Source organism: Sardina pilchardus, chromosome 1, assembly GCF_963854185.1.
Source record: "Sardina pilchardus chromosome 1, fSarPil1.1, whole genome shotgun sequence".
Lineage (NCBI taxonomy): Eukaryota > Metazoa > Chordata > Actinopteri > Clupeiformes > Clupeidae > Sardina > Sardina pilchardus.
In genome coordinates, this window is record NC_084994.1 from 24171716 (window position 1) to 24196217 (window position 24502).

Here is a 24502-nt window from a genome sequence, read left to right on the forward strand (position 1 = left end):
GGCTGAGAGTAACGATTACCCGTATACTTTAATAGTTGATTAATGTGTTGATCTGTGGGATTATTGTTGATTTGTTGACTGACGACTAATGCTGCTTGTCTGCTTATCGAAAAAAAAAAAGCTACACAACCGATTGGCAAACTTTTTTGAGTGTGTTACTTCTAGGTAACCATCCCGTTAACTCACGCATGGTATTTATTATTAATGTAGTGCCAGTTGATGTGATGTTTTGGGGAATATAAGGTCATGGAAATTTGATTTAAAAAAAAAAACATGGAAATTCTCTGGTGGAAATGTATGAAGCTGCTTCAGCAGTTTTTTTTGCCGTATTTATGCTCCAAAGTACTCCAACATACAACTCCTGCTACATTTGCGCTGTACTCAAATTCTAAAACTGACCTGTTCCCTACAGATTCAGTGTCTCTGGTCCAGATGAAGAGGGTATCAGTGGTGCTGGTGGACTGCTGTAGACCACAAGGACAGCGAGGAACCGACATGCAGACGCAGACCAATGGAGATGCAGAACAGCCCGAGACCAGTAAGAGACACACAAGCACACACACACAAGGGCTGACTACAGCAAGTTACAGGATGGCTAACGTCACGGGCGTATGATGGGAAGTAATCAGAATTGTTTTCAGTCCCCTCCCATTGAGAACAACAGAGTCCGTTTCTCCATTTCTTTTACGCTCTATGGTGGGAATACGTTTTTCAGGCGGTCACGTTTGACCTGCTTGCCATTAGGGATGTCACGGTAAACCGTAAAACCACAGCGTGAAACGTCAGGGTTAAAAAATCGTGAGGGCTCTCCTACACTGCTTTTCCGTTGCACACACATAAAAACGTACATTCGATACCAGATAACTCGCATGGAATCAAAACAGTTACACCAATGTTGCACTAAACAGAAAGACGGAAAGAACGAGTTGATTTGCTCACTTTCAACTGTCAAGTTTGCATAGCTTACCTACCTAGGCTATTAGATTTAGTTCATTTAGGCCCACTGTTGGGTTTAATGACATTTCAGAAATAGGCTACGCAACCTATTGCCAAACTTTTACTTTCTTGAATTTCCCCTTGGGGATCAATAAAGTAAGTATCTATCTATCTATCTATCTATCTACATCTGGAGTTACTTGCTAACTATCTCGCTTGCTCACGTCATGTCATTTGAGTAGTGCTCTCATGGTGTGTTAAATTGTCAGGAGAGAGACTAGAGCTTTTGACTATAGTTTACTAAGCAGAGTGATTATTTTATTATTACTATATAAGATCAAAACCTCTACAGAATGTCTTTGTGTGATTTTATATATTAGTGCAGTTGTCAACAATATTCACACAAAATAATCGTAATAATCGTAAAATCGTGATTATTCTTCAGACAATTATCGTACCACCAAAATCTCTAATCGTGACATCCCTACGTTGCAGAAATGTCACACCGCATAACACATGAACGAGTGAAATCTAAGCTTTCCGAGGGAATTAGCGCCAGCCAGGTTGCTGTGATAAATGGTTCGTGAGAGTATATACATTGAACTTAACTGAATCGTATTTATATTCTGAATGGCACAGCTGTAAACATTTGTGTACATTGCTTAGCTATAGAGTATCCCACCATCACGGTTCTTATGGCCAGATTCCAGACAATCCCACTTACACAGATATATTTCTACTGAGATGCTTGACAATAATGCAATAAAAAAAAAAAGATTATTATATAAAGCCTGACAAAAGACAAATGCAAATATCACATCATACTTTCCCAGATATGGGTAGCCCAGACTGTCCTGAAATAGAAAGATGTAGCATCTATAGATCATGGCATATTGTCATAATATAACAATTAGATCAAATAACTAGCTGAATGACACAGGTGGCTACTTCTCTATAATTTCATTGTGCTGAAATGTAGCCTATACTACTTTGACTAGGCTATTTCTTTCTTTTTTATATAAACCGCTCACAAAAAGTAAGGAAGCTTGACTTTGGCCCATTATATCTCCACTTTAATAATACCAATCACTAAAGTGTTTTATATCATTTTCATCGCTTATTAGTCACCTTTACAATGAGGTACAGCTTGTAAGCATTGGGCTCCCATGGAATGAGCAACACAAGCAAACGTGTAAGTAGTGCCAACGAAAAATGTGCCAAAATGGCCTGTTTTCTGTTGGAATTCACCTTTGTTACTTCAAGCATTGACGATTGCACTCTCCCACAGAAATGAGGAAAACAAAACATGTTGGGCATACATTCGTTCATTTTATACTCAGTGTCCAGGTCCTCAGTAGCGTGTAGAGGATCCATATGCAGCCACGACAGCTTGGCACCTTCTTCTCATGCTGGTCACCAACCTGGCTACATTCTGCTGTGGGATGGCATTCCATTCCTCAATAAGGATCTGTTGTGAGTCAGCCAACCTGGTTCTGTTGGTGACTCTGGCACGTACAGCACGCCCAAGCTGATCCCACAAGTGTTCAATTGGGTTGAGGTTTGGACTCACGGCAGGCCATTCCATCCTCTCCACTCCCAAATTCTGGAGGTACTCTCTGATGATCCCATATGGGGGCGCGCGTTGTCATCCTGGAGGATGGCATTTGGTCCTTTATTCTGGAGATATGGAATTGCCACTGGCTCCAGAATCTCATCCCGGTATCTAAACTCACCTGGGGCGTATTTCACAAAACCAGAGTAAGTAGATCCAAGATAAGTGACGACACACGCGGTTGACCAAGCCTGGTCAAAGTAAACATGCTAAATACGTTTCACTAATACTGAGCGCAGATGAGTTGAGGCGGCTAGGTCAAGCCAGGTGTAAGTTATTCGGTATGTGTGCGCGTTCTCGTTTCTCCCCCAAATACCTCACGGTTGGAATAAAAAAGACGCGAAAAATAGCGTCTTGCACACAAAGTGAACAACCGCTTTTGATATAGACTAACAACGAGGTAATGTTGTACTTTTTTGGATGGGAATCATGATTATTTCTGTTACATAGCGGGAGTAGGTGTGGCAGACCAAGTGAATGCGAATGTAGGCTACGTATGCACCCACGTGTGAGAGCTTCCTTGTCTCGGCACGCAACGTCATTAAGAAAGCGCTTTGCCACCGCAAAGATGCACACAATATGACTATATATATCTTAATTTGTCTTAAAAGCCGAATTAGTTTAAAACACCTTCGAAAAATGTCCCCTCCACTTCCAATCAACTACTACAGTAGGCTAGGCTATTCATCAAACGTCCGTCAAAAAAGAAGCAAACAACGAGTAGCCTATGTTATTAATTATAAGGCCACCATAATTTAAATGAAATCCATATGGTATTAGGCAGACATTCTGCTGTGTTTTGTGAGTAAATGCAAGTAGCAAATAATATAAAAATGGAATACAGCTCTTTGAAAAAATCGCATTGAGGTCTGATTTGAATGACAGCTAGCAGAACCAATCAGGGCCCGTATTCACAAAGCATTTTATCTTACCACTAAGAGTACTCCTAAATCGCGCTAGAAGATTTTAGTTAGGAGTTTTCCCTTAAAAGTTATTCACAAAGCCTTTCAGACCTACTTTTAGTAAGGAGAAACGCCCACTCCTAAACTAAAAGTGAGTCTTCGTTGCTATGGTTGATGTCATTACTCATGCACGAGCTTGATGAAAGTGACCACCTTGATTGGCTGGTGATAATAAGGCGGGATTGATGGCAAAAACCTCCCCTACGATGACGAGTTGAGTGACAGGTGTCAGGTCTTTGCTGGTGAGAATGCGTGCGCTATGTCGGACTGTGAAGGATGGAAGATGGTGAATAAATGGGTATAGCCTAAATTAATAAAGAGTAGGCTAAAGCAAATAGCCTAGGAGCATAATGACACATGGACTGGAGCAGCCTATATTTGCAACATGGTTTAAATGAATCTGTGTGAAAGCACGTAGCCTACATTCGCGAAGAGGATAAACAATTCAATTTAATTTAGCCCTACAAGGACACGTTACATTTAGTTTACATGCAGTGGTGTTTTTTTGATTGTCGGTGGCGTTATTGCATCTCTTAGTTGCAATGCACAATGATTCCCTCGCATGACAGCTCCTGTAACCGCACGGTCATTTCACTACATCGCGACGTGAAATGCCACTAAAAGCGGTTTGTGAATAGGTCTTACTGAGTTAGGAGTCCTCTCGACTTCTTTTAAGCTGTCCTAGACTTAGGAGCTACTTTTAGGCTTAAAATGCTTTGTGAATTACTTTTAGTGAGAAAAATTAGGAGTCCTAAAGTTAGGAGTGACACGCCCATTATTTTTAGGAGTTTCTCCTAAATTCGCCAGTTAGGAGCTACTTTTAGCCCTAAAATTCTTTGTGAATACGGGCCCAGATAATGTTATTACCATTAGAATTAACTTAGCTTGGCTGTTAGCCTGGTCGGGAGCAGGCTAGCTTCCAAGTATAAATTCCCATGGTAACTTATATGTGATCTCTTCTGTGAAACCAAGTCAAGGCTATGTTCATCAAGGATAACCCAGTAAGCCTATCTTGGTTTTGTAACATACCCCCCTGGTAGCACTTGAAGCCCAAAACGAGATGTCTGGCAGCAGAACCCTATTACTGGCCATTTTGGCACATTTTTGGTTGGCACTACTCAGACATTTGGCTGTATTGCTCATTCCATGATTTCCCTATGCTTACAAGCTATACCTCATTGTAAAGGTGACAAATCAACGATAAAAATGATATGAAACACTTTACTGGTTGGTATTAGTAAAGGGGAGATATAATGTGCCAAAGTCAAGTTTCCTTACTTTTTGTGAGCGGTTTATATTGACCCATCCCACGTGACGTCAGAGCAAAAGTAAGTGCCATTTTGGACATGGACTACCAGTAGTCGACCACGGCTAACACGAGGAACAAGTAAAATGGTAATCGAAAGGAATATGTTACGAAATGGTCCAGGCCAGCTACCAAACTAAGCTACGCTTCGTTGTCTAGGGTGTACTTTTGTTCTCAGCTGCAACCCAGACCACCCCATAACCTGAACGTAAACCCCCAAAACACTAAGCTACACACTGGCCCTACGTGATGCAAAGATGTGGAAGTAGAAGCTAATGTGTGCGTGTAATGTGTGCGTGTCAGCTTTGGCAGAGCTCCAGAGAGAGGTCACTTACCTGTGGCTCTCCCTGGCCCAGTGTAGCTCTTGAATAGCACCTCGAATAGCCCAAGCGTCAGTTCAGTTGAGATGTTCAGTTTTTGGGTGGTGTGGTGGTTTTAAATCCAAATAGACCGTACATTGTCAAAGTTTGTCTGCTCACTGGCAAACATTTCTCAAAAAGGGGAAACACAGACCCCCAATCCTTTCCGAAGGCCTGGAAACTAATTGTGAGCCAAGTACTCAGGACAGGTGTTCAATTTAGCCTAATTAGCCACAGGTAATGACATCTCTGAAGCCCCGCCTGTAAGTCAGTGCTTGCCCTATCATGTGACCCTAACCCAGGGGCGGTTTTACCATTAGGCAAACCTAGGCAACCGCCTAGGGCCTCCAACTAGTAAGGGGCCCCCAATGAATCACTTACCCTTCAAAAAATGTACAACAAATACAAAAATGAATAGGCTAATACTCTGAAATGTGGTTAAGCTGACATAATCACTGCATTTTTTTTTTTATTGTACTTCTAATCCAACAAAAAAACCCATCAGAATGCCTAGTTCAGTACATGTCTCTGCACCCTCCCTCCCTTTTTAGTGCTACAATGGATTATTCCATTGACCGGGAAAGACGAAATACGCAGCTGATAATGTAAAAAAGACGGACGTTGTGCTAAAAATGAAGCGAGGACGAAGTTATCCAAGCGGTTGCAATAACAGAAAAATGCGAGTGGATATCAAATAATACATTGCCAGACTGCCTAAAGTGAATGACCATTTACTTTACGGAGACACCACCCGTGGAGGTTGGCAACAACGATAATGGCGAAAATTAGATCAATCGCTACAGCCTGCTCCTGCCGCATCCGATGCAGGCAACCTATGATCTAGATTTTGTTCAGACCTCTAGGCTGGAATTACTCACGAACTCGGATCGCACAGACATGCCACGCATATCAGATGAATGAGGAGAAACGGAGCACAGATACCAAATACAACCTTCTAGGTTATAAAACAGACCAAGTGACAGCAAAATAATAATAACTTCATTTGGCTCCACTTACTCCATGTTTTTGTGTTTTTTTTTTTTTTTTTTTGGCATAGTTCATAATCCAACGTTACCATAGGTTTCTCTATGGCAAGGCACGTTCATAATCAGGTTTTGAGATCCTAGCAAACTCCTGTATGGTATCTGAATGAGACACATATTGCATCCAAATTTGTTTGACAAATAAACACTTTTTTGCCCTTACCTTTACTCATGCCAATGTAGTAAAAAGTTGTTATAGAGAATCATCATGTGTGCACGTCATGCGTAACCTACTGCACAAACGAGTCAGGTCAGATCAGTTTGTGTCACAAATACGGAGCATCACTAAATAAAAATGGCCATTTATTTCTGTAAGGCACACAGTCACACACCACATATCTCTGTAAATTGTTCAGCCCCAAAGTATCCCTCCACCATGGTTCTTATATTGCCATTTTCAGGACAGTCAGGCTTACACAAACATGAAAGTCATGTCGAGCTGTCAGCTTGCTGTGGTGAGATACACTTCAAAATGGAAGAGTTTGTATAGTGTACTTTTTGTATTTTTATTAAAAATTTAAATAAAATCAATGCAAGTATTAATACATGCTATTGTGGCAGAGCTGGGTAGCCTAGACTGTGCTGTCTAACTGAAGGTAGTACAAATGCCCTTAAAACAGCCTAGGGCTCATAATTTGAAAGAGTGAAGTTAATGTTAGGCTAGGCTAAACTTGTTTTTGTAGGCCTACACTTATTTGGTAGCCTATCAACAATTATTAACATAAGCTAGGCTGTATTAAGATATCAAAATTGTTGTTCTGCCTTAGGCCTGTGGATACAACAAAATGAGTTTACTATTACACTACTGTTGTATTGTATGACTGTAGGAATCCATAGGCTATTGACAGATGCACTAGGGGTGGCCCTTCCTAATTTTTTGTATATGAAGAACGTATGTGGAGGGCCCCCATGGCTGTGTTCGCCTAGGGCCCCAAAATAGCTAAAAACCGCCCCTGCCCTAACAGACAGGTCATTTGCTAGAACTTTTGGGCCTAGTTTTTGGTCAAAGTTTTCTCAATGGATTCCTGGTCAGAACCCCTATTGCAGGGGTGTCAAACTCATTTTCACCGAGGGCCACATCAGCCCAATGGTTGCCCTCAAAGGGCCAGATGTAACTTCTAAGATTTGTAGCACCAGCCACAAAATCTTTAGCATCGGTAAAACTTCTAAAATCGAGAAGAGCAAAAGGTATCAGCATGACATGTTCTTTTTTATTATTGGTATGTTTTGTAAAAACAAAACACCACTGTCAGTTCCATAGGCTACAGTTTGACTTTTCAATGAGGAAGAGATCATGCCATGGATTCTTTTTTTTTTCATATTTCTGAGTTTTTAGATTTGAGTATATTCAACTTTACTGTCATTGCACGAGTGAAATACCAGTAACGAAATGCAGTTTTACATCTAGCAAGTGATGCAAACGAGTAGGCTAACTGTCATGTCAAAAAGTGCATCCATATGAAATGCGTCACTAGCCTACACCGTTCCATACACATACAGTAGAAGCGAACGGTCCCGGTGGACTTTTTCTTTGAAGTTTTAAAGTTGAAAGGTGTTGTGTGGATTCTATGTTGTTCGTTTTAAACTGAAATGAAAATGCAAAGCAACAGGGCGATTACTACAAACTTCTGGCATACCTCTGCTTGCCTGATATGAATGCACCTCTTCTCGGTCAGAATAGGCTTATTTTCGCTTTTGGCCAAACAATCACTTGCTCGATTAGCAAGGATTTGGAGCTGGATTTTTTGGATAATAGGACTACACACAATTATACATGACTTTTAAACGTAGACGTAAACGTATCACGTAGTTTACAACTTACATCGATTCCCCTCTCAAAGAAGCACACGCACTTCAAACAATCATGCGTTTCACAGGCAGGCTAAACCGAGCGTGTAATTTAGGCGCTCCGTTCGCTAACATAGTTTGCTATCACATCTGATGTAGCCAGTTGCACTGATCATAGAGGAAGGTGGTTGATGTTGCCTCCCTGTCAGTCTCACATGCGTGCATTGTATTGCAGTGTATTGCCTATACGCAAAAACTGTATCGGACCTTTTAAGCTCTCGCGGGCCACATACTGTATCAGACCCTTAAAGCTCTCGCGGGCCATATGAAATGACGTGGCGGGCCACATCTGGCCCGCGGGCCTTGAGTTTGACACCTGTGCCCTATTGGAACAGATTAAGATTTTGGGCATGTTCAATTTTGGCCAAAAATTCAATATGGCCGCCGTATGGGCAATTCCATATCAGTTGGAACAGGTCCGACACCATGGTCCTCAGTTTTTCCTGATTTTTGGTCCAAATGTTCCTCCATGTCTCATTAGAAGAAAACCAAAACTTTAGCTTGGTATCTTGTTTAGTTTCTGAGATATGGCTCTTCAAATGTGGATAGACGCGTCCTAAAAAAAGGCAGAACATGCCTGTATTTAATGAGCACCAATTTTTTTAAACCCCTCTCCTGTCTTAAGGCTACCATATTATTTTCTAAAAAATTGAACACTGGGGCAGTACCCTGTTTAGTTGTCCAATATCACAAAGGAATAACCTTCCCACCATTGAAGACTTATTCATCGAAACAAACCCATATTTTTTTTAAAGCAATGAAAAACAAAAATTCTGTTTTTGTTCTCTTATGGTCATGAATGGATAGCACTCATATTTTTAAAACTTTAGTGTAAATGCCCTACATCGCTGGACAGTGAAGGTGTTTTCTGCATTTTATTTTACTCGTTTTTCTTTTTTGTTTTTCATTTACGTTTTCTCGTCCATTGCATTCAAACTTCAGTCCACTACATGTCCAAAATGGCAGCCGCGCTTACTAAGGTCACGTGAGTGGGAAGGGTCAATATATATTCGGTTTTTTTTTTTGTTTGGCCTTTTTGCCTTTATTATTATAGGACAGTGAAGAGGTAGACAGGAAGCAAGTGGTAGAGAGAGATGATAGATAGATAGATAGATAGATAGATACTTTATTGATCCCCAAGGGGAAATTCAAGGGTGATGGGGTGGAATCGGGACATGACCACTTGCCGGATTTGAACCTGGGATCCCGTGGGCACTCAGACTCGTATATATGGTTTGAGCGCTGTAGCCTGCTGCGCCACAGCGCCCCCCCGACTAGGCTATTTCTGAATTGTGAAAATATGCTTTGTGGTTGTGAACTTATTGCAGTATCATCAAAACTATTCCACCTGTGTGCACAGCTATAATTCTATTTTATTATATTCAAATACAATTCTGTGTGCAAAGCTAAAAAAAAGGTAAGACTAACCTCTGAATTTCTTCAGATTGATGCATTTGAATGTTTAAATAAATATTGAATATTTTCTTCTGAACACAATGTGCCTTAAAGAGGAACAATGCAGGATTGGCGATTTCATCTCTGGTTTCGGTTTCGTTTTTCGTTTTCGCTCGTTTTATGCTTGCATATTTCTCTGCAGAGCTTCCCCGACAGCTTTAGCGTGTATATTTATACATATATAGGCTATATATAAATATATAAATTGCAAGTGTGGTTCTTCTTGTTCCTTACACGTCTCTGACTTCCAGATGTAAACAGCAGACGATCGTTCATCAGAAAGTTGCAAGGTTGTAATAGCGGATAGGGACACTAGGGGCGGGAGGAAATGTGACTGTTTTCGATAAAACTGGTCAGTCAAGCAAAACAACGATTTCTAAGCGATTTTATGACCATGAAAAAGTTGCATAGGGTCTCTTTAAAGAGCAAATGACCATGATGACTCTTCTCCTACAAGGTTGATTCTTAAAGGTCCCATATTATGGTATTTTTCCAGAAGTTAAAATGGGTCTATGAGTTCCAGAAAACATGTTCCTGAAGTTGTTTGCTGGAAATAGCTTGTAGGAAAACATTATTACCGACTTATAATATCCTCTAATTCAGTCCCTTTCAGAGTGTGCCGTTTCTGCTGCACATTACATATTTATGAGCTGCTGCTCATTTAGACACGCCCCACTAATTAACTGTTAACTTGGTCATTATGTGCCCAATCAACAGATGCCTCCCACCTGGCCATCTTGGATTTGCTTCATACTTTGTCAATAAAGCTAAATATTACTCAGCACCTACTGTGCAAAGTTTTAACCTTGCATCCATATTATTTTCTTTATTATAATGAATTAAATTCAACGTTATCGTCATTGGGGAGAATAAAAGTAAAGACAACAAGTAGAATATTTTCTTTTCAACATCCAAGTGTGTTTGAAGTTGGACTACTTTCATTTTCGCATGATGAGAGGCTGGTCATTTTGAAGTTGCTTTACAAATATCAATTAACTATGGAAATACACAGCCATGTGTCAGCCACTACAATTCAAAAAGCATTGAAACAACACATGAACTAAGGAATAATATTGAATTTTGGGAAAAAATATTCTAGATATCTTGTAGAATTTTGAGACATCTGCTATAACTATTAAAAAGACTAAAGACATCATAGTGATGATACTGATCATCACAGCTATAGCCTACACTGTTATTGTCGCAAGAGTAGCTTTACAGTAAGCGTTACTTGAGAATGGCCATTTCACTCACGCTTTGCCTGATTCACGTTCAACGTGAAATGTATTACAGCTGCATTACAACTTACCGCCACTAGGTGGCAGTACAGTCCGCTGTAGCATTGCTGCGGTGTGATTGATACTGTAGCCCAGTTCTACTCATTCAATAAGCGGCCAGGAAGCAACCTCTAGTGGCCCAGCCCATATAGTAGCCTATATTTCGGAAATGCCAACAGAAATCCCTAGGAGCCTAGTCACCTACAGACTACAACACTGCAACTCTTTTATTGTTGTGTTTTTTCGGGTGTTTGTCAATTCAGTCTGGCACTCTGAAAATGTTCGCAAGGCTCTGCACTTCGAAAAAGACGAGCATGAACTAACAAATTATTTGTCATAGTTCAAAATTGCCATTAACACAAGCAGCAGATTGAAATAACACTTTATGTTTCATTCGAGAGTTTGACAACAGTGAGGATGATTAGCACTATGCAAACAAGTTTTATTGAGTTAGACTGCGTCTCTATAATAGTTCCGTAATCTGACGTAGGCTATTTCCTCATGAATGTAATTCTGTAATTTCTCTTTGGATAGCTATCTATCTATCCAAGGGCGTCAGTTTAGTTTTCAGGGGACAAAAACGCTATTTTACAGCTTGGTTTGATAAGTGCTGGGGACATACATTTTATATGATCTTAACGATGTTGAGGACTTGTTGCGTTTCTGACTCTGCTGCGCCGTTGCCGCCAGAACCAGTTTTAAACGCACGCCTAGGCTATATTTAGGTTACTTTATCAGCTTCGTACTTAAATGGCTCATTCCGAGGAGAATGAAGGCTAGTTCGCTGGCTTCTATCATGTCCTCAGGACTCGGCTCGCGCAAAAAAAAAAAAACGAAACCAGAGCCAGAGTGATGCTGAAACCGGTCTGTGTCCCTAGTTCATTCTAACTCCACGAAAATTACCACCGCTGGTTAGTTTGCTTTACTTTATGGAGTAATCCATATAGATTGGTGAATATGTAGGCTTTAGACCTACCTTTTCGGGGGGCAGAGACATTTTTCAAGGTGGTGTAGGCCCTGAAATACAGTAGCCAAAGCATAAATATTTTAATCGTAGTTGGGCTATTCGAAATTGCGCTCTGATCAGCGGAGGACGGGAGCAGGGACGTGCACAGGGGGGTTGCTCAGGTTGCTCGGGCAACTGCCCATATGCCCTTCTCGACTCATGTTGCCCTTCCGAGGGCAAAAAATAATAATACATCGTAGGCTACAATGGATGCAGAATTTCACGTGGGCCTAGATTTTTAAAAAATTCCAAAGTAAAAGTAGCCTCATTCACTCCATTGGGGCACCGAGAGCGAAAGTCAGGAGGGTAAATTCTGTTTACGTAGGCTTCTGTAGTTGTAGCGCTGCACGCGACCGGCACCTGGGTTGAGCCTGCATGACAGTCTATCGTGGCCCTAGACGAAAGATATTGTCGCGGTTGTCTGGTGAGACCGACTGCCTCCTTAACGTTGTCGGAAAAGGTTAGTTTGTGATGTACAGTATGACAAACGAACAATAATCATCATGAAGTTGTATGATATTAATTACAATCTCCATAAATCCAGGCTGAGTTTGCTACGTTTAGCCTAAATAATCAGACAGCCTGCAAGCAGACAAGCAGCCCGTTGTCCCATAGCAGGCTAGCCAACTATTTTTTTGGTATAGGCATAATAGTTAGTTTCTCACATTTTGTTTTAGCAAGAAGAATGAATGATGGAAGTAGCCTAATGCATCACATTCATTATTTCATTCAAAATGGTTGAATGCCTAAATCCTATCACTATTTGGGGTAGGCCTATTGAAGTAAAAATGATCACTGAAAAAATTCAGGAGAGGGAGAGACAACTCAAGTAGGCAGCAAAGGGCAGCACATCAATGCAGGGTTGGCTACGAAAAAGCCAACCAGCAGGTGAGACAGAGACCATGCACTGTGATAAAGATGACATAAAGATGACACTGTGTAGGTGAATTGATTAATTAATCAGACTCATAAGATGAGGAGCAGCCACAAGCCCCCAGACCCTAGAAAATGTGGACCAGGATGAGGCATATAGGGCAGATAGGCCAAGAGATGAGTTGTGTGGGGTTTTTTTTTTGGGAGGTGGGGGGGGGGGGGGGGGGGGGGGGGGGGGGGTGGGGGGGGAGGGGTGGTGGGGTGTGTGTCAGGTCCGAGGCAACTGCCCCTCAAAATTCCTGTGCACGTCCCTGGACGGGAGAAGTGAATCTAAAATAGGCTATTGGTCGTTTATCGAAGAACAGTAGCCTACCATGCCTTACTATTATCTTTGATATTTCATGTGCATGGTTTTGAATATTTTAACAGTTGCCAAAAAATATAAGGGATTCAGTCAGTCGAGTATATTTGATATTCGCGGCATAGGCCTACACTTGAAACGCACGGTCAAAACGTGTTGTTTCTGCGTAGACAGACCCTCGGCTACACTTGACATGCAGTTGTGTTCTGTTCTCAGAGCATTTGCTTTCTCTGTCTATGATCTGCAGCTTTTTTCACGAACTGCTGACCTCCTCCACACTCGACAGAAAATTCGGCCACTGAGCAGCTAAGTTGCCGATGCGATGCGTGCTTCTCAAGTCTGATAATTTGCAGCACGATCGAATGGTATTATGGAATCATGGACTGAAAGAAAAATTAAATAGCCTAGGCTACTTAATTTAAATACTTCTTAATTTACTCCCACTGTCAACTCAAATTGGTGAGGGTTCTGTTACATCTGCGATCAAGTGATTTGAAACATAGAAAATATAATAACGATTAGTCTAGTCTAGTCTTTGACTTTTGAGTCGTTTTCCAAGCATCTGCCGTGCCGACTGAGGCATTCCATTTCAGATAGCCTACCACAAAGCGAGCCATCAAGTGTTGGAAGCTAACTGTACCATCCCCCTCTGTGAACTGTGCCTTAGAAGACGAATTTACCCCCCCCCCCCCCCCCCCCCCCCCCCCAGAGCAGTTTCACACATCATTAGCAATCTTATGTTGAGTGTGCGTCTGCAACAGTGAGCTTACTCCTTTCCGGCTTTCGGAAACAGCAGCGTCACATGTCTCCACCACTTTTTTATGACGAACGATTTTGTCCCCACCACAAAATGTTTATCAATTCATCAAAAAAAGTTGGTGCCCACTGCCCAGGGCTACAGATAAACCTATTGTGATCGACAATGCCAACGCATAATGGACCGAAATAGCCGAAACAATGTGTTGTCGTACCTGCAACAATGTAGGCCTTTTCCAAAAACAATTTCAGTTACTTTAACTGGAAGTGAAAGCTAGGGGTATTTAAGTATCTTTGCCTCGGTCTTGTCTTGGTCTTACTGTCTTGGTCTTGCCGTCTCTGGTCGACATAGTGGTCGGGAGATTTGCAACAAATTACAAATAACACATTTCTGGCGTAGGGGCCTACCGAGGTGTTTGCGGAAAGAAAAACAAATCAGGTTCGCGGATAGAACTCGGTCAGATTAACGCGATAATGCATTGAACATTTTGACATTTTTGAAAATAAAATACATGTAAAATATTTCCCTCACATCCGTCTTCCTATGTGCAGAAATGTGTTAAACTACTGACAACAAAATACGTGCGTTTAAGCTATAGGCTATTGTGTCAGCGCAACGATGCAATAGGCCTACATGTTTAAAAAGTTGTCCATCCACCGTTGATGCAATCATTTTTCTGCATAAGAACATAGCCCAAACTTTCATAGGTAGATTATACCAATAGATCTCATGTTGCAGTTAAGTAATAGGTAAGGTAGCCTACTGTTTTCGATGAAAAAGGCAAGAGCTGATTTTCATGTCAATAACCCTCATTTGCGCTATGTTGATGTTAGGCTACACGCGTTGATTCGAATTTCATTTAGATAGGTCCACAGGACCTGTTGTGTTGTGTTTTGTTCTGTTAGTTTGGCCATTTGTGGTTGAGCAGCTATGTTCATTTAATTTCAAGTGGCTATATGATTGGGCTTCTTGTGCGTGCCTGTGTTGGCGCTTGTTGCCCCGTGTGAGCTTCTGCGCTCACCTTACCTTTCTGAATGCCTTCCTACAGTTGCTTAATTACTAAATCAGGCTTTCCACACAAACAAACGTATTGTCATAGCCTAAGTATGAGAAACCATCAAGAGAATGACATTTTAACTGTATTGGGCTCGGACAGAAAAATCCGCACACACAGATATCCGAATCGACCCTCTGACTGATGGCATGGCTGATTTTAAAAATCGCGCACTCGTCATCGCTCATGAGCATCCAAGCTATCTTATTGTACACGGCATCTCACCAGAATTCTTGAAATTGTCCATTACCCATGCAAACATTTATTTAGTAGCCTATTTACAAACTCTCTGTGTTTATTTTCAATTTCTCTCGTTTCTCTGCGTTTCTCTCCATACCAACTAGGCAATGTAGCCAACTAGGGCGACAAAGGGAAGGAAATATGATTTGACATTTAAGCTGACAGTTGTCAAATTTGCCGAACAAAATATAGGAGAAGACAAAACAAAGACAAAACATGTGTGGCTTTCAACTTGTATTGATTGAAAATAGGCCTAATGTTACGATTTTCAAACCTGTCAATATTCAATAGGCTTGCACTGCAATGCAGTGATATATGAGATGCATCCCCAATAATCATTATAGGTCAAAAAAGACAAGTAGAACGGCAAACAACGGGATTCATGAGGTCATATCCTTTTGAAATAAATTAAGCCGTTAATGCCACGGGGCAAACGTGTTTCTTAGCGTCTTGAAACTTTCTTCTGTGAACTGAAAGTCCGATCAAATTTCATTCAAAGGCAGTCCATAATTCAAATGAAATTGTTTTCTAACGAAAAAGTCCCAACTTTTATAATAGGCCCAAATAATAGAATATTTAGGCAAGATGTTTGTAGTGCTTCGGAAAATGGGACATTTTACATTTAATCAAAACCGTTCAGTTCGTAATTCATTCTCCCTCCTTCGCATTCGGTTTGGAAAGAAACAGCATAAGAGAGCATAAACCATAGTTTCTCCAGTAGGTCTATCTTATGTTACAAATTTGACAACAGCCAGCTTACATTTCAAATAAACATAGCCTAGAGGTTTGTTGTGCGTCGGAAAATGGGACATTTTATTTTTTAATTGTTTCCCGCATTTAGAATCAAGAATAACATTCGTGAACCATTTTGTTTTGTTGCCAGCATAAAAACAAGCGTACCATCGGCCTATCCACACATTTTAAATAAAATGTATGTATTGACCCAAAAATGAGAACACAGTTGTGCTTAGGACGCCTACCTCATGAAACCATTAGTGACAGCAAAACAAACCTAAACGAAACAGCCAGATGCCTCTTCATAAAATAGGCTAACAGAAGACACCTTCATAAACAATAACACGTTTTGTCGTGAGACTAGGCTATTAAAAGCAGAAAAGATGTTCAGCTTGCTTCGGGATTGAATTAAATTTGGAACTGTTTGGCTAGTGGTAAATGCCGACATTCCTAACCCTGCTCACAAGTGCCATCTGGTGGTTGTTTGGGACATTGCAGCTTCACTTGGGAAAAATAAATAAAATACACGTGATTCACGTGTGATTCTCATGAGAATCTCACGTGAAAGCGGCCAATGTCAACCAACGCCCACTGTACATGCTAGACTTATCCATCATGGTGACCCATCTCATAGCCACACCCACACTCACAGTTTGCATTGCCCCGACCAAACAATCATCACCCAACCAACAGAACCAGTTAAGTTACATTTTAAGATTCAAATTGTTGTTATACTGATCATTTAGATATTTGTTCATCTAAATTATATAATATAAGATGTGAAGAGCTTGTGTACAGTGGCTTGTTTATGTTGGCACACCCTCTCATCACCCTCATGAAGAAGTCTAGCATGCAATGTCAAGAGCTCCACGTCTCCTCCTAACAATCTGAAATATTGCAAATGAAGCCTGTAGACAAATGAATGTGTGATTACAGCTATTGATGCTGAAGGTCTTCACCTTTCTAACTAGCTGATAATTGCAAATGGCAAATCCCCGTAACTTGTATTAGGCTACAACAACGTTTCACATCACTATTTACTTAGAACTACATTTTCTCAAATGAACTTAGCTAAGTCAAAATAAGACTAGGTCCTTCTAAATGATTGTTATGCCTACGCAGACTAAATGGCATTAGCGTTCATAATGTAAACAGGTGTAAACAGTCTTCATATTCAGGTGGATTCAATCATCAATCAGATTCATTTCAATCAAAACAAAAATGTCCATGTAAACGTGGCTATTGACAGTAGTCATCTAGCTGGCCAATCTCCAATGTAAAACGATTAGCTTGCTAGCTAACTGTAACTGTTATCTCACTTAGTTGTAGGTAATACATTTGTATTACAAGTGATGGAATTAGAATTAGTCCCAAGAACACACAGATAACTCTTACACCAACCTCATTTTGTGCCTTTTACTCATGTTCAAAGATTTCGTAAGTATAAATCCTTATCCCTACTCACTTCGATGCACCTCTATTGGATTCCATTCTATGCCAAAGTTATCGAAATCTAGACGCACTCTAGCAGCAGCAAATGCAATTTGCAGCCTTTATTGAAGTGGGTCTGGCTCATTAGGCAAGCCAAACGTAATCATTCCCTAAAAGGACATGGTGGGTGGGAATAGTTAAATGTTTAGAATTGTGACGTGTAAAACCTTGCTGATTTTGAACAGCTCACCTTGAGGGCTGAAGGCAGGATGCATTCAGAAACACATATCTCACTCAAAACAGCATGGATCGTTTTTTTTCCAAGTTTGTATGTGTGTGGAAGCACCAGAGACACACATCAAATCCCAGAAAAAGTGATTTTTCCATAATAAAAAGTTTGCATCAGAAAAATATGGGATTGATGAGTTCTTTACATTCTTTATCTCATATGTATTATTTAAATCGTATATTTCACATAATAATATTCATGTTTATTATTGAAATGTTCATTTAGATATTTACATTATTATTTAAATATATTCAATGATAGGATGCATTTTACCCTCTTGACTTCATCCGTGCCAGTGTTGACATCTCATACCTTCTCTAGCTAGACACTTTTAGTGGAGAAAGATGACATTTTCATTGCTGTAGGGGAAGAAAGAGAGATTATGTGATTGAATGACTGAATGATTGTTTTAACCATTTTTTTCTTATATTACAGCTGTTGAAAGAATCACAAATGGGAAGAGGTTCAAGAGGTGGTCCGATCTCAACCCACATCAGACAACGCATACTGGGCAAAAGCCATGTCTGTGTACTACGTGTGGAAAGGGTTTCAAAACCAGTGCACAACTCACTATCCATCAGAGAACACATACTGGAGAAAAGCCATATCACTGCTCAGATTGTGGAAAGACTTTTGCCTATGCATCAAATTTCAAGAACCATCAGAGGATCCATACAGGAGAAATGCCATATCAGTGTTCAGATTGTGGAAAGTCTTTTATTCAGTTGGCTAATCTCAAGACACACCAGAGAACACATACTGGAGAAAAGCCATATAGCTGCTCAGACTGTGGAAAGACTTTTGCCCAGGCATTGAGTCTCACGTTACATCAGAGGATCCATACTGCAGAAAAGCCATATCAGTGTTCAGAGTGTGGAAAGACTTTCAGAGCAAGCTATACTCTTACTGTCCACAAGAGAACACATACTGGAGAAAAGCCATATCAGTGTTCAGAGTGTGGAAAGACTTTTATAAATTCAAGTCAGCTCAAGGTTCACCAGAGAACACATACTGGGGAAAAGCCATATAGCTGCTCAGACTGTGGAAAGACTTTCAGTCGAAGCGGTCATCTCAAGACTCACCAGAGAACACATACTGGGGAAAAGCCATATCACTGCTCAGATTGTGGAAAGACTTTCAGTGAAGGCGGTATTCTCAAGACTCACCAGAAGACGCATACTGGGGAAAAGCCATATCACTGCTCAGATTGTGGAAAGACTTTTGCCCATGCATTGTCTCTCAAGTTACATCAGAGGATCCATACTGCAGAAAAGCCATATCAGTGTTCAGAGTGTGGAAAGACTTTCAGAGCAAACTCAGCTCTTACTGTCCACAAGAGAACACATACTGGAGAAAAGCCATATCAGTGTTCAGAGTGTGGAAAGACTTTTATAAATTCAAGTCAGCTCAAGGTTCACCAGAGAACACATACTGGGGAAAAGCCATATAGCTGCTCAGACTGTGGAAAGACTTTCAGTGAAGGCAGTTCTCTCAAGACACACCAGAGAACACATACTGGGGAAAAGCCATATCACTGCTCAGATTGTGGAAAGACTTTCAGTGAAGGCAGTTCTCTCAAGAATCACCAGAAGACGCATACTGGGGAAAAGCCATATCACTGCTCAGATTGTGGAAAAACTTTTGCAAATTCAAATAGCCTCAAGATTCACCAGAGGATGCATACTGGGGAAAAGCCATATCTGTGCAATACATGTGGTAAGTCTTTCAATAATAGCAAAGATTTAAAGGTACACCAGAGGACGCATACTGGAGAAAAACCATACCGCTGCTCAGATTGTGGAAAGACGTTTACTCAGTCGTCTCATCTCAAGACACACCAGAAAATCCATACCGGGATAAAGTCTCATAACTGTTCAGATTGTGGAAAGACTTTTGTAACTTCAGGTAACCTCAAGATTCATCAGAGGATCCATACAGGAGAAAAGCCATATCTGTGCACTACATGTGGTCAGTCTTTCAAACGATCCCATCATCTCAAGACATACCAGAGGATGCATACAGGAGAAAAGCCATACCAGTGTTCAGAGTGTGGAAAGACGTTTACTCAGTCGTCTCATCTCAAGACACACCAGAAAATCCATACCGGGATAAAGTCTCATAACTGTTCAGATTGTGGAAAGACTTTTGTAACTTCAGGTAACCTCAAGATTCATCAGAGGATCCATACAGGAGAAAAGCCATATCTGTGCACTACATGTGGTCAGTCTTTCAAACGATCCCATCATCTCAAGACATACCAGAGGATGCATACAGGAGAAAAGCCATACCAGTGTTCAGAGTGTGGAAAGACTTTTATGACTTCCGGTACCCTGAAGATTCACCAGAGGATCCATACTGGGGAAAAGCCATATCTGTGCACTACATGTGGTAAGTCTTTCAATCAAACCATTCATCTCAAGACACACCTGAAGATTCATACAGGGGAAAAGCCATATCAGTACACAACATGTGGTAAGTCATTCAGTCAAAGCAGTACTCTCAAGAGACACCAGAGAATCCATACTTGGTAGTCCTTAGTGGTGCTTAGACTGTGAAAAGACGTTCAGTGATGTGGGTCAACTCAAGATTCACCAGAGGGCGTATCTACACTACACGCGGTCCTTCAGTCGAAGCAGTTCTCCCAAGACCAGATCAGAGGATGCGTATCAAGCCTTATCACTGTTCAGATTGTGGAAAGACTTTTACTCACGCAGCTCATCTCCATACACAAGAGAGAATCCATACTCCGTAGTCCTCCAGTGCAAAGTCTTTTATTGTTCAATGTCATTAAATGATGTGAAATTTCCAGGTACATCGAGGGTCAGTTTAGAGGAGACGGATGCTTTGGAAATTTTTAACAACTGCCCTTTTGTGCTTTTCTGTGTGTGCCTCCCCATTCACTGTGTGCTGTGTGTGACTCATTCACGGATGGGATAAATGCAGAGACCAAAGTGTACTTGGCCATTGAAACCTGATTGTTAGAGTGCATCCTGTTATCCCAGTTCTTCTTCTTCTTCTTCTAACGGATTTTGTGCGTCTAATTCAGCTTCAACCGTCTAACTAGAAATTGCATTCAAATTGCGCTGCGTAGGTCTTACTTACGTGACTTCAGCTATGTATTTTTCAACTTTGTAACTTTTATACTTTCTGAACTACGAATGAAAAACTATTAAAAATGTCCCCATAGACTTAACATTGCGCCGTCATACTTGGTCATAGAAACCTGATTTTTACTGTTTCTTATATTGTTGTTTGCTTCTGTTTATGTAAAGCACATTGAGTGACGTCTGTGTATGAAATGTGCTATATAAATAAACTTGACTTGACTGAACTTGAAAGTCCTCTGTTGTTAAATGCCATTAAATTATGTAATTTCCAGGTACTGACAGGTGTCATGCTATTTTCTGAGGTGTCTGCGCCTGCATATTAACATTAAAATGTGTGATGGCCAGAGGTGGAAAACTCCAGCTTCAGTGAGTAAAAGTCCTACCACATATCTGTTCCAAACATTCACTTAAACCAGCTGATTCTAATCAGCACAACTCTACAGCAGAGCCCATTTATGGAGAGCCGGTCCACTCGCTATTAACTCCATTGTACCTGCATTGTCCCTGCAGTTCCTGTTGCAGTTCCTGTTGCAGTTCCACTAAGGGCGATCACGAACAAGTGATCAAACAATGGGTTTGAAAGGCTTTTTAGAGCAATTAAGGGACTTAAAAAATCTAATACTCAGCCGTGTGCATTTTCCTTGACCCCCTTTCACATGCAATATTCCGATTTCTACACAAAACATTATATCCAGAGAAAAGTGGATTTTAGGAGAAACTCCATTCACCTCCATTCATTCTCCACTTGCTCGCGACCGCCCTCTAGTTGCAGTACCATGCGGAAGCATTCAGCGAGTGGACATTCTCTGTCTTCAGCTAGTTAGAGCAGGACTTTTACTCACTGAAGCTGGAGTTTTCCAGCTCTGGTGATGGCCAATATGTTCTTCCTGTTCGTTCGTGCTCGTCAGTCGGCTTATCGTGACTTGATTACAAGATGGTGGCCAGCGGAGAGATTCTATGAAGGTATTGCTTGTATAAACAACAGTCTTTTTAAATAAACTTTCTGTGCGCTTCCAAAGTTCTCAGTATCTCGTTTTAAATGTCAGGACCCTCAGAAGTCTACCAATGCAGTGTGGAGTTACTTGGAACCTTTTTAATGGTTTAAAAAATAGCGATTTAGCTGCATAGGCTACGTTTTGCCCAACAGGTAGCTGCAAGCCTACAGCAAGCTTGGCTGAAAACTATGTAATTCGGAATGCTAGGGGGTGAGCAAAGGAGCCTATTGGACAAAGGAGCCTACTCGGCCACATCTTTCAGTACAGCTATAGGTCAATTTCACACCGGAATTCTCCTTTAAGGTGTTTTGAGCAACCTTAACTTAAGGTGTTTTGTGTAATCTGTTTACATGCATGATTGAGGATGGAGTTTCTGAAAGTTAGACCAAGGCTTAAGGATCAATAAATTACATTTCAACACAACATGGAGGCCTTCTGTTGTTTTCTATTCCTCCCTGTGACTCAAATAAACCTGCTGACATGCAAGGTGTCTGATGCAAAGACATGACAGATGGCATACTGTAGGGAGTTTTGCCGGATTCACACATAGCCTGAGAGATGAAATCCCAAGTGCACGCGCGCACGCACACACACGCACGCACACACACACACACAAACACACAGATTGAGATAGCCTGAGAGATTCAGTAGCTTAATTCCAAGTGCACACATACACACACACACAAATGAGAGATAGCTGAAATTCCAAATGCAAACACACACACACACACACACACACACACACACACACAGATTAAGATAGCCTGAGAGATACAGTATCTTAATTCCAATTGCACACATACACACACACACAAATCAGAGATATCTGAAATTCCAAGTGCAAACACACACACACACACACACACAGATTAAGATAGCTGAAATTCCAAGTGCAAACACACACACACACACACACACACACACACACACTGAGAAAGACAATAGCATGGGAGATTGGCATGATCTTGAGTTCACTCACACAGCAGCACAACAATGACAAACGTGCAAAATTCTGTGGAGAGACTTCAAAAGTCTCTGCAGCCAAACTCCCATGAAATGAAAAAAGTATCATTGCCACATAATATCACCCATATTATAACTCTTCAGACCCTTGTCACTACAACCTTCACGAACACACACGGGTATTAGGCAGGGCCTATTTATGCATTTCTGACACACCCACTGTACACCGTTGTTTGCCAGTGAAACGCGGTCTTTGGTATAATTTGCCCTCAATGGTATCCTCCAGGCACTACTCCCCTCAGTTTAGGGGCAGGAGGAGGGTTGAGGGGGTTAGGGTTAGGAATAGGGTAAAGTTAGTGCCTTTTAGGCTGTGCTGCCTGGAAGGTGCCGTTGGGGGCAAAAAAAACACCATTGAGCGTGAAACGCCAGGTGTGAAATAGATTTGTGCAGTTGAGTTAAGAAGAAAAATCAGTAGCCTATGTGTAGTCATGGTCCATGTGCTACAAAAAAGTGAACTTAATAAATAATGCACAAGAGGTCACAAGTGGGCACTGTTAACCTACTAATGCACAAGAGGTCACAAGTGGGCACTGTTAACCTACTAATGCACAAGAGATCACAAGTGGGCACTGTTAACCTACTAATGCACAAGAGATCACAAGTGGGCACTGTTAACCTAATAATGCACAAGAGATCACAAGTGGGCACTGTGGGGGTGGGGGAGGGGGTTCGGGAGAGAGAGGGTTTGAGATGTGAGAGCATTTTTATGCTCTTCCCCCTCCATCTCTCTCTCCTCTCTACCTCCATCTATATCTTTACCTCCTCCCCCTCCACCTATCTCTCTCTCTCTCTCTCTCTCTCTCTGCCAAAACCAGGATGGATGACACGAAGGGCGCGCACACACACACACACACACACACACACATACACACAGCCTACTGTCTTAAACTCTTACTGGACTTCGAACAACACGTGAATGGACCTATAGTGTCAAAATAGCACCAATGTAACTGCGGTGACAACTGTACAATAACACGTCGTTATTCTCGGATCTGCCGAATAAGTGAACTCTGGGCCAAGTGATTTAACAGCAAGCGCGCAAGTCGGAGCGTGGGAACCGCCTCTCAAAGCGTCACCGCCGCAGGACCAACGTGTTTAGTGTGAGAACGACGGCTCTGAGTTCTGTGGCGTTTGAGAGACTCGTAAATTGTGCACCGCGCTGTCAGTCAGCTGTCACTACAAGCGATCTATTAAGAGAAGGTGCGTCACCGAACCACACATCAAAACGTACTTTAATAGAATATTCGACATGTTGCGCAATTATCAGCGTGAGGATAGCCTAGCCTACTTGAACGCGCTTGAGGAAAACACGAACGAATACGACCCCCAAATTCGTGTAATAAAGGAAAGGTTACGTTCTGCAGCAGTGCATCTTTCAAATGGTCTTTCGTGTAACAAGAGTCGGCACAGACTTATCCATGAGCAAAACTAAGGGAGGGGGAAGTAGCCTAGGCCTATCTGGTCTATCTCATTGCGCTGCGCACACTAAAAAAAAAAAAAAAAACACTTCAACACAATTGATACAGCTATCGTCGCCAGTGGGTGTATTATCACAATACACTTTGTAAAATGACACTAGTGTGCGCACTGTGCAGTGATAATCTTTACTTGTGAAGTCTGATATTCGCGCATCACCAACACCTAGTGCAGTGACCGTCTGTCGACAACGAAATGTTTGCCACCGGTGCCAAATTTGTTCGCCAGTGACTTGTCACCACACTTAGCCAATAATGGCAAACTTCCAGTGGACGTCTGGTGACAAACCCAATTGTGCATAGGCTAATGACAATGCGGCAACATTGGCAAAAAATAACCGCAAATGTTCCAGAAACC

At 41.4% G+C, this 24502-nt stretch overlaps 1 protein-coding gene across 1 annotated transcript; it reads left to right on the plus strand.

Annotated features, from left to right (window-relative positions):
• The first annotated feature begins 495 nt into the window (after nt 1-495).
• On the plus strand, nt 496-20075 carry LOC134077476 (zinc finger protein 135-like). The gene is made up of 3 exons (XM_062533111.1): nt 496-538; nt 17980-18536; nt 19293-20075. Exons 1-3 carry the CDS (start codon nt 496-498, stop codon nt 20073-20075), a joined length of 1383 nt encoding a protein of 460 aa, XP_062389095.1.
• Nucleotides 20076-24502: the final 4427 nt, after the last annotated feature.

What these genes read in the sequence shown, in the direction of transcription:
- LOC134077476 (XM_062533111.1), top strand. Translation starts at nt 496, where the DNA reads ATGCAGACGCAGACCAATGGAGATGCAGAACAGCCCGAGACCA. An exon ending in TGCAGAACAGCCCGAGACCA is followed by an intron (nt 539 to 17,979) that starts GTAAGAGACACA and finishes CTTATATTACAG; the next exon opens with CTGTTGAAAGAATCACAAAT. An exon ending in TAAATTCAAGTCAGCTCAAG is followed by an intron (nt 18,537 to 19,292) that starts GTTCACCAGAGA and finishes AAAGATTTAAAG; the next exon opens with GTACACCAGAGGACGCATAC.